The following is a 16,564-nucleotide window of genomic DNA, read 5'->3' on the forward strand; positions in this document are numbered from 1 at the left end:
CAGCCATAGCGTTTCCGAGTGAATTCGAGGGAGTAGTGGTACGCTTAGAGTACATACTGGACGGGGCAGAGGGTGGAGGGCACTGGGCAGCGAGGATGAGTTTCACACGAACCGCGGAAGACCTGCGGACAGTGGGATGTTCGCCCGTGTGCACCGTACGGCTAGTAACCTCCGGATCCTGCTTTCAACGAATGGATGGATGGATTGAGAGTGGTTTTGCGGCTGGGAAAGGGATCCCCCGAATACTCGCGAAAGGCGGTGCTGGTGAGAGGGATGTGTTCCATGGATTGAGTACATACTCGCAAGGACTCGCAAGGACTTACGATGCCTCGCTCGCACTGTTGGACTACCTACCTCCTGGCTATACGTTGCTGCTACATAAGCACCATATCAAATCTAAATTGCTCCTGGGTATACGCTTTTCAATTATCCAAAATCATCCAAAATCAAAGAACGAATAAATTCTAACCGCCATGCTCTGCCATGCTCTGCCATGCAATTCGCATTCAATTATCTCCAAAATCCCTCCATGCCATCCATGCCATGCCCTGCCCCGCTAAGTATCCCAATCCCCTCACCTCCCCTCCATTTCCACCGCCACCATCTACCGTTTCTGCCCCGTTGCAAACCCCAACCTCCGCCTCTTCCTCGAATGTGCATCTCCACCCAGCACTGGAGTTTGCGCAGCCGACGCCTCCTTTACCGCGCTGCGAATCGCCTCCTTCGACAGGCAGAAGTCGACGTGCTGGTTGAACAGCGTATTGTCCGCGGGCTGGAGGGTGGCGCAGATGGGGCACTGCCACGACATTGGTTCGGTCTCGGGGTCGAGTTCGGGGGCGGGGAAGGGGAGGGTGGCGGGGAGGGGGACGGGGTTGGTGGCTGAGGCGGCATCCAGCTCGTCGGAGAGCTCCTGCGTCAGCTGCATTCCCTCCTCCTCCTCGGCCTGCTGAGCACGCTCGAACTCCTCCTCTGGCCAGACTTCCCACTCGTCGGCGTCAGCGTCGGCGGTGGAGGAGTCTTGTTTCCGCTTCTTGGGTGAGGGTGGGGGGTGTGGGGGTTGTGCAGGAGCGTTGCTTGTGAGCCACTTCTGCATATCCACCGTCTTCCCCTTTCCGTCCTTGATACTAGCCAGGCCCGTGACTCTCAGTCCCATCAGCCGCAGCTTCAGCCCCGGAAACTCTGCCTCCAGCCCTGTTAGCAGCGGCAGGGCGAGATTATACAGCTCCTCCTTCCCGTGCACCAGCCTTCCCAAGTTCCTCTGCCTCGTATAGACCTCATACGTATGGAGCTTCACCTTGAGGACCAACACCCTCCCAGCGAGCCGAGTCCTGACCAAATCCTTCTCCAGCTCCTCGGCGGTATGTCTCAGCTTCTCGCGCAGCTTTTCCGCGCCAAAAAGATCGCGGAACGTGCTCTCCGTGCCCACGCTCTTGCGCTCGTACTCCGACGCGGGGCGGATCACCGTCCGCCCGATCCCGCAATAGCAGTTCAGGAGGAAGGTGCACGCTTTGTCCCCGAATAAAGGTCGGAGGAGTCCGCGGTGGGTATAAATGTCGCCGCAGGTTTTTATGTCGCATGCTTCGAGCTCCCGCTCAAAGACCCGCCCGACCCCGTTGACTTTGCGCACTGGGAGCGTGGACATGAATGACATTACGTCTGCGCGGGTGTTGGGGATGCGCTGGACAGACGTAAGAATGCGGGCGGATCAATGATGAGGGGGGGCTCACGAATTGCCCGTTCGGCTTGTTCTTGTTGGAGGCGATCTTGGCGATCTTTGCGTTCGGAGCGATGCCGGCGCTGATGCTGATCTTGGTCGTCTCCAGCACTGACGCGCGGATGTGTTCTACCAGGGTTTCGGGGGTGTATGAGGGGTGCTCTTCTAGGTACTACAGTGTAGGTAGCCATTGGTTAGCACAAGATCGTCCCGCAGACCGCGGGTACGGGTGGACAGACTTGGGTAAGGTTGAGATAGGCCTCGTCCATACTCGCACTCTCAAATCGTGGGTCGTAGAGCTTCAGGATGGCGCGGATCTCTTCTGCCTTTGCTCCGTACTTTTCGAAATTATGTTTTACGAAGACGAGCTGCGGACATATCTCTTTGCACACAATGTCAGCAGCTCTAGTATAGATCTCGAGAGAAAGAGAGACATACTCTTGGCGATATGCCCCGCCATCCCCGATCTCACACCGAACTGCCGCGCCGTGTAGTTACAGGTTGAGAGTACACCGCCGCCGACGGCCATGGGCACTTCAGTAGCAGGCGAGGTTTAGCAGATGCTCCCGCACGATGTGATGTATTGCAAAGTGATACCGTTCTTGAGTTCGGGCCGGTCCAGCTCTTCTACCGAGGCGTAGAAGGCGTCGCAGTCAACGTGTACTATTGGGAGGAAGATTCAGTGCTTGTGCTTCATAGGTATGGTGGCCAGTCTTCTGGGTATACCGATTATCTGCGACAGATCTCTCGAGCTTTCCAACAGCGCGATCTAGTTATCCGTCGTCAGAACGACCCTCATCTCTTCCAGCCGGGCCTGGCTGACTACTGACCTGTTCATCCGCCTTCCTGATCTCGCCCGCCAGCCCGCCGCTCTCCAGCTCCACCTTCCGCTTCAGCAAGGTCTCGATACGTTCCGTGAGCTGCAGAAACACTCAGCATCTCATTATCTCATCATCTACAGAAAACCCATGAAATTATAGTACTTGTTCATCCCGTTTCTTCTCATGGCTAAAAAACTTGGACCCTTTGCTCGCATTGTATATAATCTCACTGACTCGAGTCTGGTCGACGCCTTCCTGCCCGGCCTTCAACAGGCTGGGCCCGAGAAGGGAGTAGTGGAGTGATGAGCGGGATTCTGAGGGGGGCTCGCCGCCGGTCGTGTTTGCCGGGACTGCAGCTGGAGGGCTCGGGTGCTTGGCATTTTTATTCGATGGGGTTCTATCGGCGGGCAGAATTCCACCGAGTGACGGGATCTCATCAGTGGCCATATTCTCCGGAGGGCTCGGGTGGTTGGCATCTTTATCCGATGGGGTTCCATCGGCAGGCAGAATTCCACCGAGTGACGGGATCTCATCAGTGGCCATATTCGCTGGAGGGCTTTGGTGGCTGTCGTTGTTGTGCACGGCGCGTCAACGTTGAGGATGCCTAGATACTTTAGGCCCCTCTGGAGGGGAAGACGCGACGAAGAAACGCGGAGTCATCAGTGCACGTGACCTGACTTGTGCGACGCGAATGTCATCCGTTGTTCTGACGGACTCGGGACTCGGGACTCGAAATAGAGTGCAAGTACCACATTATCGCGGCAGGCAGGCGACCGGGAAAATACGGTGAAGAGTTTGAGTGACGAGCGATGCCTCAAACTTCCCTCTCGCGACGGGCTTTGTTTTTATGTCCCCCCCTCCCATTTCCTTTGCGGCCCACGAGAAATGCACTGGCGCCTCACTGGCCAGTCCTCGCCAACCCCGTGAGCATGTGCATACGTAGATCCGCGCCAACTCAAGCACTCTGCATAGCATCCTGAGGAATTCCGACGCTATGATGCTGGCGGTGGAGCGTGTTGAGCGAGGTGGGACGGGTACTTCCAGGATCTTGGAATGAAGTAGTTGCAGCAGCCAGCAGACAGCGGACAGTGGACAGCAAACAGCAGCGCGAAACCTTCTCCGCCAGCCAGCAAGCGGGCGGGAAAGACCCTCCCTCTCTCTCTCTCGGTCCCTTGCGCCCTCGCTTTGCCCTCGCTTTGCCCTCCTCCTCCCCTTCCCCTTCACTCTTCCTCCATCTCTGCACCACCGACCTCGGGATAACTCCCCGGTACTACCCTCCCCCCGTACCCTCAACTCCCCGTATATCACCTGTTGTCTTCTCCAATCATCACTCCATCCTCGCTGATCACTGGCTGATCCCCACCCACCCCCCGGCCTCCGCCCGAAGTCCCGCCCTCCTCCCCCTCATCCATCAAAAAGCTACATATCTTCAACCAAAGGAAATAGCCTCGACAAAAAGAATACGAAAAGAAACGAAAGAAAGGAAAAGCAAAACGCCCGCCGTCAGACGCGACACAAAAAGACTGAGAGCTGCCCGCCGCTATTCTCGCAATGCGCCGGTCCTGAGCACAGACCTCTCAATTGAGCGTCCTAGCTATGAACTGTACCAACCAGAGCTTCTCCCTTTTTATTCGCTTTAGCTACACACTTCCACAACAACAATACCTAGCAACTGTCTCCAACTCGCACGTCGATAACCTCTACCGCCCATTAACACTCTAAATCCTGCCCAGATGCCATGAAGGTCCCAGCTATCACCACCAACCCACCACCGAGTTCCGACACCATCAGACCGAAGAAGAGCGGACTCTTCACCATGGCGAGCACCACCGACCGACCCACAGTGAAAGGCGCCCCGCAGAACCCCACAACCCCAGTTTTACCTCGCATGAGGGCCGCGACATCTCAACGATCAACCACGAACCTAAACTCCGCCAGCAACCTCCACCCCAATATCTCCTCGCGTTCCCCTAAATCTCTAGCACGCAAGACCCGTGCCGAAAGTGTAGCCTCGCCGGACCCGGCCTACCATCACACCCTGACTCCGCGTGGTTACGCACCCGCCCGACCATCCAGCGCTGCGAGCAACCGCAGCTTCGTGACCGCAACCAGCAATAATGCACGGTCGTCGCAGAGCATGTTCTTTCACGCCAGTGAAGTCGGCGGCCCAACGTACACTCCCGCACCCACAACCCAACCTGTCTATACCGCACCCGCGTCCCAGCCCGTCTATACCGCACCCGCACCCTATGTCGCGGCTACGGTCGCCAGCTCGGGCCCAAAGTTCTTTCACGCCGATGGCGCCTCGCTGGAGGATGACTCTGAGCCGTACCGTGCGCCGAGGGCCCCAAGAGGCCTCGGCGCTAGCCCACAGTTAATGACCAATGGCCCGATCCTCACGATGCCTTCTGCGCGAAATGCCAACCACTCGCCGCCATCCAGCCGACCGGGGTCGACGGTCGGATACCCAGCTTCGCCGCGCCCCTCGTCCGTGATCGGAGGCCCGAGGACGCCCGCGCTTGCATCCACGGGCATGCCCGAGGGGCGAAGCCGGGTCAAGTTCGTGTATGCAAATGGAGCAGAGGAACTGCTGCCTCCTAGGAAGCCGTCCTCCGAGATCGGCTCTGTGACGACATCGCCTCAGCTCCCCTCGTCCCCCAGGTTTGGTGATGCACATGTTGCGACACCTTCGCCGACGAAAGTGGCATATCCACTGTCGCCATTGGCTTCCCCAAGCGGACTACACTCTCCGCCCCAGTATTTCCAGAGACATGCCGCGTATTCGTCGTCGCGGAGGTCGAGTCTGGATCTGAAGGTGCGGCACAGCCGTAATGCTTCAATCAGCTCGATCATCGATATGTCCGTTCCGATGAAGGAAGAGAATGGCGACGCCGACGATGAGGGCCAGAGTGGAACCGGCGAGAGCGGCTCGTCGGGAGAGGATCTCGACGAGGAGGAGGACGAACCCGAGGAGGAAGATCCACCGCCGCCGCCGCCAGCGCCGGCGCCGCCAATGACGGCTGCCGAGCGAATCAAAGCAATGGAGGAAAGAGCAGCAAACTCCAGGCGGGAAAGAAAGGTGCAGAATCAGAATTTCGTTATCGGTGCTCTTCTTGCGACATGACTAACCGTGTACTCAGGTGATGGATTTAGAGATATCCAACGCATCGCTACTGGCGATCAACAAGACCCTGGAACGTGAGATGAGGAAGCAAACCGCCCAATTGCGACGCTACAAACGGCTCGCGCGATCCGGAAAACTGACGGCGCCGACGAAATCGAAAAGCCAATCGGGCGGCAGCGCCTCTGGCACCGCATCCGAGAGTGAAAACGCCAACGTTACCGATGGGGAGAATTGGGAGGTGGATGACGAGGAAGACGAGGATACCGAGACGGAAGAGTTGTCCGAGGAGGAGGAGGAGGAGGAGGAGGAAAGCGACTCCAAGTCGGAGGGCACTGCCAACGACGAGAAGCATCGAGAGGGAGACGAAAAGCGGCTCGCCCTGGATCTATCGAAACACCAGGCGTTGCTGGAATCCTCGGCAAAGATGAACAAGTCGCTCAGAGGATGTCTTCTAGTCACGGATCAGCTGATCAAAGAAGGCAAGAAGGCCTTGGAATACAAAGTACGGGCGTCGGATGTTCGACTCGGTGGCAGGATTCTACGCGACGAGGAGGACGATTATCTAGACTTGGAGTCGGTCGATGGCGACGGACTGACGTCTGATTTCTCGGCGGCGGGCGACACCGAGGCCGAGAACACGGAAGCCGAAGAGACGGAAACGGAAGATGAGGAAGGGTTCCAGGGCCCGTACCTACGGCCAGAAGAGCTCCGGCCTGTTAGACACACTCTCGTATGACTCGACATATTGTTTTGCTGGAAATAAGGCGTTTTTATTGGAGTATTGTGCTTTTTTTCTCTCTTTTTTTTCTTCTTCTGCTTGTTCCGGAACGGGTTTGTTTTACAGGAATGAAGGTTGGCTGGACTGGGGGATGCGATGTGGGGACAAGGAAAGAGCGACGTTTGATATCGTTTGTGATTCAGGATTGGGGGCTAGATAGTGGGGGGCATTGGGTTGATTGATTGACTTGACTTCGCACCTCAACCTTTGGTTTTATTTCTGTTTGCTTTCTACTTGTTCTCCTCTTTTCTCCACTTGCTCTTCTGTTGTTTTTTGCCTTGTTGTGTTTGTGTCGTCGGCGGCCATGTAGTTTTCCGGGTACAAGTTGGTCTATTTTGCTTTTTGTTTGTTTGTTCATACCCTTCTGTTTTGTAATGCTGTCTTGCCCACCGGGTTCACTCATACTCACACTCACATACACATACACATACACATGCACATAAACACGCACAAAATACCATGGAGCTACTTATGATTCCCAAGCTGTCAATTTTGATTGACAGAAGCAAATCGTCGTCCTGTATAATATATTCTACAATCTGCCAACCCTCAGCACGGCTAGCTCACGGCTTCTCCTTCGCCGCCGCTGCCGCCGCCTCCTGCTCCTCCTTCATCTGTTTCTCCGCCTCTAACCTCCTAGCCGAAAGCTTCTTCGCCCTCTCGATCAACTATGCCATCCCCACATTAGCCCCCCATTCTCCCAGCACCCCCTCCTCTCCCCCCTCCTAAGAGCAGCACTCACCTCCCGATCCTCCCGATCCCTAACCTCCAACTCCCTTATCCACGCCTGCTGCTTCTCCTTCGACTTGCGCTCGGCAATAGTCGCATCCCGCGACTTCTCCTTCTCGCGCTGCTCCTGGTAGTAGTAGCTGCCGCCCACCATCGCCACCAGCGTGAACCCCTGCGCGTATATCCGCGCCCGGAACATCTTGTTCGTCTGCTCCTTGTTCCCGGACCGGATCGAGCGTGTGGCCTTGTAGAGGGCGAAACAGGTTAGTGCACAGCCTGTGGGGGGTTAGCTAGCTGGATTGGGAGGTAAGTGGGGAGGGGAAGGGGAATGGCTTGTTGGGAAGGGAGGTGGGGAGGACAGACCCAAAGGGATCAAGGGCTCCTCCTTCAGCCGCCGGCCGAGCTTTGCGAGCCGGTTTTCTTCGTAGAAGTCGCTGTGCGTGGACTGGGTTAGCGTTTGCTAGCATTGAGTTGAGGTGAGGTAGACTGGGGACGTACGGGTCATCGTCGAACGACGAAGGGAGCGGGCGGCCGGACATCGTGGATGGTTGCTACGGGTGGTGAGCGGGGTGGAGTGGTGGAGTGGCGGGGTGTTTGGTGGGATGTTGGCGGGATGAAGGGGAGCTGTGGAATGTGGATGCGGATGTGGCGTGGAGTCGTGTCGGGATGTTTCCGACAGTCATGTAAAGCATGTACAGACGTCACCACTCCACGACCCGGGAGAGTATGACAAATACACCGAAATGGTTAAACACGGTCACGGGTTCTACACTCTGGCGCGTGTGTTTGATACATACCGGGCCGATATTCACATGAAATTCGACCATTCAAAACGATCGTCTTTGAATGATCTCTCGTGTGTTCCTGCGCCAGCCTCCGGAGGCAAGCGCGATAGGGTGAACTGAATAAAACGATAAGCGAGCAAGCGAGCACCACCCCACCACGCAGAAGCACCCCTCCCCGCAAAATTCTTTCCTTTGGTGGGGCAATCATTCGAGCTGTTTATTTACGACCCTCGCATCCACAGCTACCTTCGACACACCGCGACAACAACCAACAATGGCGACCGCACCCACGACCGGAGCTCTGACTGACTACAGCTCCACGGTCGCGGACCTGCCCCGTGAGCGCACCGCGGTCTCCATGAACCTTCCGGATGGCACTCCAGATGTGAGTGGAATGCCCAAAGCTAATTCGAGCAGCGTGGGGGAGAGTGGAATTGACCGGGATGTGTGTGGAAATCTAGTACCTGCGGCTCATCCTGACGTCGCGGATCTACGACGTTCTCAAGGAGACTCCTGTGACCTCGGCGGTGAACCTGAGCGGAAAGCTGGGCTACAAGGTGCTGCTGAAGCGCGAGGATCTGCAGCCCGTGTTCAGCTTCAAGGTGCGCGGCGCATACAACAAGATGGCGCACTTGCCGGTCGAGGAGCGGTGGAAGGGTGTTGTTGCGTGTTCTGCTGGTGAGTGATGGCGCTCTTGAATGCGCACGATGGGGATGGGGTGTTGAGTGGGTGTGTGACCTAGGCAACCACGCGCAGGGAGTCGCCTTCTCGGCAAAACACCTCGGCATTCCGGCGACTATCGTGATGCCGCTCGGCACCCCGACCATCAAGCATCAGAATGTTAGTCGGCTCGGCGGAAGGGTCATCCTCTATGGCCAGGACTTCGACTCGGCGAAGGAGGAGTGCAAGCGCCTCGAGATCAAGCACGGACTGACGAATATCCCGCCGTTCGACGACCCCTATGTCATCGCTGGCCAGGGTACCATAGGCATGGAGCTGCTGAGACAGTGTAACATTGCGGATTTGGAGGCGGTGTTTTGCTGTGTTGGTGGTGGAGGCTTGATTGCCGGCATTGCGGTGTATCTGAAGCGCGTGGCGCCGCATGTCAAGATTATTGGTGTGGAGACATACGATGCGAACGCTATGGTCCAGTCACTGAAGGAGGGCACGAGAGTTACACTTCAAGAGGTTGGTTTGTTTGCAGACGGTGCGGCGGTGAAGGTCGTGGGAGAGGAGACGTTTAGGCTGTGCAAGGAGCATGTGGATGAGGTTATTCAGGTCACGACAGACGAGACCTGTGCAGCCATCAAAGATGTGTTCCTAGGTAAGCCACCACCCCCGTCTCGCTCGGGGCTCGACTTCTGATAGTATATATAGACACACGATCCATTGTCGAGCCTGCTGGCGCCCTGGCCCTTGCTGGTCTCAAGAAGTACGCCACTCGGCATCAGCCGTCGAGCCCCAGCTCCTCCCTCTGCGCCATCCTCTCGGGCGCCAATATGGATTTCGACCGCCTGCGGTTCGTCGCCGAGCGTGCCCGATTGGGAGAAGGCAACGAAGTGCTCCTTTCCGTGATCGTTCCAGACCAGCCCAAGGTCTTCAATTCGATGATGCAGTGCATCCTTCCGCGACCAGTCACGGAGTTCTCTTACCGTTTCGGCGATCCGGACAAAGCCGTGATCTTTATGTCTATCCTTGTGCAGGATAGAGATACGGAGATCCCACAAATCCTCGGGTCTTTCCAAAAGAAGGGATTCGTCGGTCATGATATCAGCGAAAATGAGCTAGCTAAATCTCATGCGAGATACCTCGTTGGTGGGAGGTTGCCCGATGCCATCACGGTGGAAGAACGCCTGTATAGATTCGGTAGGGACAGTTGTCCCTAGGTGAGAAATGGCTGGCTGACGTTGTCTAGAATTTCCCGAGAGACCAGGTGCGCTCGGAAAGTTCTTGGAGCTGCTGAACCCTGAATTCAACATTTCTCTGTTCCACTACCGCAACCACGGAGGAGGTGAGCTCTAACCCTTCCTTAGCTACGGACAGGACTGACTCCAATACACAGATGTCGGAAAGGTGCTGGTCGGCATCCAAGTACCTCCTGGAAAGAAGGCAGACCTCGAGATGTTCCTTTCTGAACTGGGATACCCCTTCGTAGACGAGACGCAAAATTTGGTATATAGAAACTACCTATTGCCGTCTTCGACAGCGGCAGCGGCGGATGGAAAACATGAGGAATAGATATCACCGAATAGAGCAATAAACTGGGATAGAGTCGAGGTGTGGGTTTTTTGTATGATTATTGCACGGGGCGCACAAAAGAATGAATTTGATTTGGCGTCGCAGTACCGTAAGCTGTCGCTACATTTGACGACTTTCGTGCAACGTTGGCTAAACACCCGGCGGTAGCCGCGTTGGGCCTGGGTCGGGTGGAGCTGTCAGAATGTCTTGGAGCTGTCGCGTCATTCCTCCCACCTCGACATTCCAACTTTCAGTCAACTACACAGCAAATCCTCAATCTCCTCAGCATCGCAATGGGACACTCCCAATCTGCCGAGGCCCGGAAGCTTTCAGCAGGTGGTTTCTGTCTTGGATGTCATTGCATGGCAGCCTTCCCTTCCAGTGTAGCACAGTCCGCTGACGTATTCCCCCGGCAACCGCAGAGGAGCTGTCCTCGCTCCTCGCCTCCAAATTCGCCCACAAATGTTTCCACCCCCTGGAGCTGTACAGCTTCAAGGACAATTTCAAGTCACTGGCCGAGGTGCAAGACGGAACGCTGTACTGGAGCGAGGACACGCTGATCCGGTTCCTGGCGCTGCCGCCGGACGTCGGCAGTGTCATCTTCCAGCTTACGTCGTACCTGGCCGCATTTCCGTTCCCGAGCCTGGCCCCCGCGATCCTGGATTTTGAGGGCCTGGTCAAGGTCGTGGCCATCGTAACGGGAAGGCATAGGAAGGTTATGCGCAGGAAGGTCGAGGTGCTGAAGTTGTTATTTCGAGCGCTGGCGGTGCATGAGAGGGTGCTGGATAAGCCGGACGGGCAAGATGATGATGTGGGAGGGGACTCGGTGGTCGTCTACGACTCGGACGATTCCGAGGACCTGTCGCTGGCGGCTCTGGATGCGCTAGATGCGATCGATGTGTACAACGAGTCTGAGAAGCCTCTGAATAGAGTGCGTGCGCGGATTCCCGTCGAGAACCTGCGGAGGCTCGTGGGTTTCCTGATCGCTATCGCGCCATTGGAGCAGAATCAATTGCTGGCGGAGTTTGCGCCGCGGTTTGGCGAAGAGGAGGGCGAGGGGCTAAGACGGACGGCGGAGTGTGTGCTCCGAGCTTTCGGCGGCGGGGAAGGGGTGTGCTATCGCAAGTTTAGGGATACAGTGAGAGGAAGCATGCCATACCTCTTCTCGCAGGGACTGCCGGCGCTGTATAATCACTTCCTCTTCAGCAAGAATGTGGACGGACATCAACCGTCCGATGCTGCCACGGCGATAGCACGTGAGCCGCTACTGCTTGGAGAAGGTGAGATCATGACGCTCGACGTATTGAGCCAGCTGTCCCTTTTTATAAAGGGCGAGCGCCTATGGCGAAGAGTTCGTCCGCTCTACACCGGCAGCGAAGACGGCTTCTCGATGGGCAGCTTCGAGACCAAGGTGCTGAAATGGAGCGCCCCGACAATCCTCCTGGTCAGCGGCCGACTTATCACCTCGGACCCCGCGGCAGCCAACGCCCGTGAACGCGCCTTCACCAACCTCCTTCCACCACGCCGGCTCCCCTCCAGCAGCACAACCGAAGACGCAGCAGTAACCTACGGCGTGTTCATGGAAACGCCCTGGAAACACGCGCACAAAGAGTGTTTTGGCGACCCCAATACGTTGTTATTCCAGCTCTCGCCAGTGCACCGGGTATTCCGTGCATCGACACAATCCCGCGACTACGCCTACTTCAACCGCGACGACGGTGTCGGCTTCGGCACACCCCCACAGGGCTGGAAAAATCACCATCGCCCGTCGCCTTACTTCAATACCGGGCCGATATCACTCGTCCTGGATCACGCCTTGGAGTTTGGCGTGTTTACGTGTGCGGGTGGTGGCGGTGCATTTTTGGCCGGTGAGGAGGGGGAGGGGTGGCAGGATCGGTTTGAGGTCGATGCTATCGAGGTTTGGGGGTGCGGCGGGGAGAGTGAAGTTGAGGCGCAGAGGAAGGCGTGGCAGTGGGAGGAGCGCGAGGCGCTGCTGAGAAGGCAGATCAATCTTGGGAAGGATATTGAGGCAGATAGGGTGAGTCTACTTCTTTATACCGAAGGGAGAGGGAGAAGGAGAGTGGCTAATGCGCGGTTGGTCACAGGCGTTACTCGAGATGGCTGGACTGGTGGGACAGAATAGGAGTGGAGGTAGCATCTGATCGTATTCCGTATACCTAGCCGTACGAGCAGCTGCAGGCACCCGTAATCCAGATCTTAAGTTGGACACACTGGCTCGGAGCGGCGCGGTGTACATTGTGGCCGACACAGGCATACGCGCCGGTGGACTTTTTTGGGTTCAGTTCGTTGCGCTGTTAACATGTGTACACATACCATGTACCTTTATATTACTCTAATATCACGTGTACACTACCAAAGAAAGCTTCCTATGCGATAGAGATCTCATTCAAGGCACCGTCCATATGAGCAGCATCTATGCGGCACGAGGAAGCCTATTATCTTACCAGCTTTCCTGGTTGCTCTGAAGCTACTACTTAGTACAGGCCGTCCCTTCTAGCTAGTGCTTGGAAGGGTCGTTAGTTAGAGGCAATCACTGGATATCACCCGCACGAAAGTTGCGGGTTTAGTTTTTCACGATCGGAGGGGGGGATCGATTATGATTCCATAGCAAGCTCTAGAAATTGCTCCGTGGGTGTATTATACTACAGAGTCTGCATGCCGTGATGGATCAGGATCCGAGTCCACACGCACAGGGTATCATTCGCCGATGCCACCAATCTTACCCGGAAAGGGCGTTAGCTACTATTAGTAGCACAAGCATTCACCCCACCTCGCCGTTCGCACGCTCGCCGCCGCACCCCCGAACCCACACCTTTCCGCCACCACCACAACCACCACACCCAATCGCACTTCACCTTCGCGCCACATCACCGCAACAATGGGCTGGTTCTGGAACACCCCGTCGGACAGCGCCAAGGACACGACATTCAGCCACCTTTCGCCGGAGGCGCGAGCGTTCCTCGAAAAGGAAGCGCCGATTAAGCCGTCGACGTCTCAGGCTGGGTCCTCCAGCCCCACCTCCTCCCCCAGCGCCGCCAAAGAAGTGGATCCGACCGCGTTCTCCGCCTACGGCCCCAAGTACTCCGACATCTGGGCGCAGTACCGGCCGCTGGGAGTGGTCGAGGCGGAGGCGAAGACGCCGCAGATGGCGGTCGAGGATGTGTACACGTCCTACAAGGAGCGCCAGGCGGGCATTGGGAGGGCTGCACTCGAGAATTGTGTTTTCGAGCAGGCGGCCCTCCATGATTGCTATGGCAACGGGCAGCTACGGAGTCTGGTCGGGTGCAGGGGCGAGAGCAGGACGCTCGATAGTTGCTACAAGAGTCAGCAGGTATGTTATGTTTGCGTGCAGGATGAGAGGGAGGAGGGAGGATGGGCTAATGCGCGGTGCGCGAGGATAGGCGTTCCTGAAGCAGCTGGGTTACCTGAGTGATGCGAATAGAAGTCCGGAGGTCGACGAGAAGATACAGATGCACGCGGACAAGCTGTACCGGGAGCAGGTGAAGCGCGAGGCACAGATTGAGGCGAATGCGGCGGCTGGAAGGCCATTGGATTCCCCCTCACCTGACGGAGAGAAGCCGCTGTCGTAGACCTTAGCTCTGGCTGGATGAAAGTTGGGTTTTGTAACATAATTCGGGCGTAATATTTTTTGAAAAGGAGTTGTCAACAGCCGGTGGGAACAAAGTGTATTATTATCATATATCATTTTACCAGTTTGCTTCAGCTACTCTATCTTAGTATGAGAATGTTGGAAATGAAACGAGTCGACGTGCCCCATCGCCCAGGGCACCCGTCAGAGGATTTCCGTATAGTATCAATCTAGGAACGCGCCATGCGCCCCCCGCAGATGGAAACCGCGGGAGTGAGCTTGAATAAAGCAGATAATAGCGTTCCCGTAGCAGCATATAGCTAAGAATGTTCGCGAAAGCAGATGGATACTGTTAGTGAGTGCACATGGGGCAACTATCAAAGAAGGGGTGAGAATAGGGAGCGCGAAAAAGAATGGGGGATCTCCATATCTGAAGAATGTGAGAAAATATTATCTCGCGAGATGCTATGTAAGTATCTAGTATTTATTTAGGATCAAGCCCCTTCAATCGCGCCGCTTTGAACCGGCTGATCTTGACCTTCTCGCCGTCCTGATCAAGCGGAATGATGGCTTGCTCCTCCTCCGTCGGCATAAACCCTCCCTGTCGGTGCATCATCTTTGACCGCAGCTTGTGAAACTCCATCGCGACTTCCTGACGATGTATTGTTGGGTCGAGGTCAGATGGGGCTCGCACCTTGGAGGAAATGGTTGGCGGCGCGCGCTCAAGGACGGAGTTGGACATTATGCCCTGTGGTCCTTCTTCCATTTCTTCCTTCTCCTTTTCGGCGGCCTTAGCCGCCTTGAAGCGGGACATCTTCTTGGGCGCCAGACTAGGCGGTTGAACTGGTGCCACTGGGGCACCTGGAGCACGCTCCATAACGGAATCACTGATCGTAGATGAGGAAACCACTTTCTCCTTCACCGTCTCAACCACTGGTGCTGTCGGCTTCGGTTTTTCAACCGGTTCCTTCGCTGGTTCCTGGGGCACTTCGACTTGTCGCAGTGGCGAGGGTGCCAACTTCTCCTTTTTGAAGAGGGACACTTTTGATTTCGGCTTCTCGACAGACGGCACCACTGGGATTGGCACCGGAGCAACAGGGCCAGCGTTGGAAATCTCCTGTCTCTCCAGAAGTTTTTCAAGGAACGGCAGGGCATCTTCCTCGTCGGGCGCGAAGTCGATCTCATCCGGCTGGGCCATGACCACAGCAGGTTTTGGAGCCGACGCTGGAGCAATATCAAGCTCTTCCGTAAAGCGAACGCCTTTCTTCCCATTTGTGGATTTCTTGCTCGTCTCAGCAGTCGCTGGTTGCGTAGGCTGCTGTTTCATGGGCACAGCTGTCGGTCCAGGCCTAGGTATTTTTCCAGTTAACCGCTTCTCGAGCTCTTCCATCTCCCTCCGATAATTGTCGCTGACGACTTGGCGAGTAGTCCGGCCGTACTTATCCTCGTCATCCGTATCATCGCCCTCAGTGTGTTCCCCGTCGTCATCATCATCAGAGTAATCCTCGTAGCCATAGTAGTCGCCGTCCTCTTCAAGGTTGAGTTCGGCCACCACCGCGCCAATCTCCTCCATGTTGTACTTCAGCATCTCTCGGCGGAGCTTGGTCTCCTCTTCGCTCTCTCCGGGAATTGCCTTGACCCAGTCCTCCTCTTTGGGCTCTTCAGGGTCGTCGATGACGCGCACATATCCGCCACCCTCTTCCTCTTGGTCGATATCGTCATCGGCAGGCGTCGACTGAGGTTGCTTTTCTGTGGGAGCCATAGTCGGTTTAGTCTCCGGGGCCTTTGCGCTGGCCTTCTTCGCTTCCTCCTTCCGGATTTTTTCAGCTTCGGTCATCAGCTTCCCCAGCTCCAACAACTCCTTAGGATCCAGCGACCTCGATGCCGCTTCAGGGTTCTTCCCGTTGACCCAAGCGTCTACCGGGGCGTCAGCACATCTCCTCTTAGGCAGGCTAGAGAACAGCAACATACTCAGGACGTTCCCCTCATCATCCAGTTCCTCCTGAATATCCATGACGGCCAGGCCCTCCTCCGTTTTCGCCTCCGGCTCGCTCACGAGGAGGGTATGCGCAATTTTCTCCTCCGTCGCATCGACCTGCGTTTGGAGCTTCTTGATATTCTCGTCGACATCTAACCCTCAGCCACGTTAGCACAACGTTGATCGACCCCCTCCCACGTCGCGGTATCGAATACGGCGTACACTCAATCCTATGTCCCACCGCGACAACGACCTGATCCCGCGTGCGCTTGATGCCGACTTTATCACCGAGCAGTCCTTTGATCTCGCGGTCGTCGACCAGCTCGCCCTCGATTTCTAATCCGACCGCAAACTACCCAAGATGCCATCAGTCTCCCATCCTCTCTCCCGTCCTCTTCCTCCTCCCTTCCCCCCCTACATACACACGCAAACATCGTGCCCAAATAATCCTCAACTAAGCCAAGCAGGTGGTTGTGCTCACCATTTCATCACGCGACGCGCCGGCAGGCAGCGCCAGTAGCTCTTCGCGGAACGCTTCGTATTCGAACGAGTAGATGCGCCAGTTATCGAGGGCCTTGCGGAGTTTTGCGAGGGTGCCTTCGAGGCGGAGGCGGTGCGCCTCGAGCGTGGATGGGAGAGTTGTCATTGTGGTGTGGTGGGTGTTGTGGTGTGGTGGGTGGTGTGGTGGGTGGTGGGTGTTGGGTGTTGGGAGATGTTATGGTGAGGTGGTGAGGTGACGGGAGTTAGTCTTAAATTGTGGGAAAAGTTTGTGTGGTGGGTGTCCGGT

General features: G+C 56.3%; 7 protein-coding genes across 7 annotated transcripts; 4 read left to right on the forward strand and 3 right to left on the reverse strand.

The window, feature by feature from the left end:
* Window positions 1-604: 604 nt before the first annotated feature.
* On the reverse strand, window positions 605-2,982 carry BZA05DRAFT_330145 (putative DNA-directed polymerase kappa; the record flags this gene model as incomplete). The annotated part of the gene is made up of 8 exons (XM_051480519.1): window positions 605-1,678; window positions 1,728-1,874; window positions 1,942-2,096; window positions 2,153-2,248; window positions 2,312-2,377; window positions 2,441-2,483; window positions 2,545-2,634; window positions 2,698-2,982. 8 exons carry the CDS (start codon window positions 2,980-2,982, stop codon window positions 605-607), a joined length of 1,956 nt encoding a protein of 651 aa, XP_051343992.1.
* A 1,369-nt stretch (window positions 2,983-4,351) lies between these two features.
* Window positions 4,352-6,395, forward strand: BZA05DRAFT_414209 (uncharacterized protein; the record flags this gene model as incomplete). Its single annotated transcript, XM_051485245.1, has 2 exons — window positions 4,352-5,614; window positions 5,676-6,395. The coding sequence occupies 2 exons, from the start codon at window positions 4,352-4,354 to the stop codon at window positions 6,393-6,395; spliced, it is 1,983 nt and encodes a 660-aa protein (XP_051343993.1).
* Window positions 6,396-6,905: 510 nt separating this feature from the next.
* Window positions 6,906-7,962, reverse strand: BZA05DRAFT_381060 (hypoxia induced protein conserved region-domain-containing protein). Its single transcript, XM_051481958.1, has 4 exons — window positions 7,665-7,962; window positions 7,530-7,600; window positions 7,180-7,442; window positions 6,906-7,105 (listed from the first exon to the last, which is right to left on the reverse strand). Exons 1-4 carry the CDS (start codon window positions 7,703-7,705, stop codon window positions 7,001-7,003), a joined length of 480 nt encoding a protein of 159 aa, XP_051343994.1. The 5' UTR covers window positions 7,706-7,962; the 3' UTR covers window positions 6,906-7,000.
* On the forward strand, window positions 7,963-10,296 carry BZA05DRAFT_381063 (tryptophan synthase beta subunit-like PLP-dependent enzyme). The gene is made up of 6 exons (XM_051481959.1): window positions 7,963-8,336; window positions 8,413-8,629; window positions 8,694-9,275; window positions 9,329-9,817; window positions 9,867-9,962; window positions 10,014-10,296. Exons 1-6 carry the CDS (start codon window positions 8,226-8,228, stop codon window positions 10,187-10,189), a joined length of 1,671 nt encoding a protein of 556 aa, XP_051343995.1. The 5' UTR covers window positions 7,963-8,225; the 3' UTR covers window positions 10,190-10,296.
* Window positions 10,297-10,319: 23 nt separating this feature from the next.
* BZA05DRAFT_381065 (restriction of telomere capping protein 5) lies at window positions 10,320-12,634 on the forward strand. The gene is made up of 3 exons (XM_051481960.1): window positions 10,320-10,525; window positions 10,612-12,227; window positions 12,295-12,634. Exons 1-3 carry the CDS (start codon window positions 10,483-10,485, stop codon window positions 12,349-12,351), a joined length of 1,716 nt encoding a protein of 571 aa, XP_051343996.1. The 5' UTR covers window positions 10,320-10,482; the 3' UTR covers window positions 12,352-12,634.
* Window positions 12,635-12,999: 365 nt separating this feature from the next.
* On the forward strand, window positions 13,000-13,905 carry BZA05DRAFT_381069 (uncharacterized protein). The gene is made up of 2 exons (XM_051481961.1): window positions 13,000-13,541; window positions 13,612-13,905. Exons 1-2 carry the CDS (start codon window positions 13,089-13,091, stop codon window positions 13,798-13,800), a joined length of 642 nt encoding a protein of 213 aa, XP_051343997.1. The 5' UTR covers window positions 13,000-13,088; the 3' UTR covers window positions 13,801-13,905.
* BZA05DRAFT_427856 (Prefoldin subunit-domain-containing protein) lies at window positions 13,906-16,503 on the reverse strand. Its single transcript, XM_051486077.1, has 4 exons — window positions 16,259-16,503; window positions 16,000-16,129; window positions 15,771-15,929; window positions 13,906-15,716 (listed from the first exon to the last, which is right to left on the reverse strand). The coding sequence occupies exons 1-4, from the start codon at window positions 16,421-16,423 to the stop codon at window positions 14,284-14,286; spliced, it is 1,887 nt and encodes a 628-aa protein (XP_051343998.1). The 5' UTR covers window positions 16,424-16,503; the 3' UTR covers window positions 13,906-14,283.
* Window positions 16,504-16,564: the final 61 nt, after the last annotated feature.

Source organism: Tricharina praecox, assembly GCF_024521635.1.
Source record: "Tricharina praecox strain CBS 144465 chromosome Unknown BZA05scaffold_1, whole genome shotgun sequence".
In the NCBI taxonomy this organism is placed as follows: domain Eukaryota; kingdom Fungi; phylum Ascomycota; class Pezizomycetes; order Pezizales; family Pyronemataceae; genus Tricharina; species Tricharina praecox.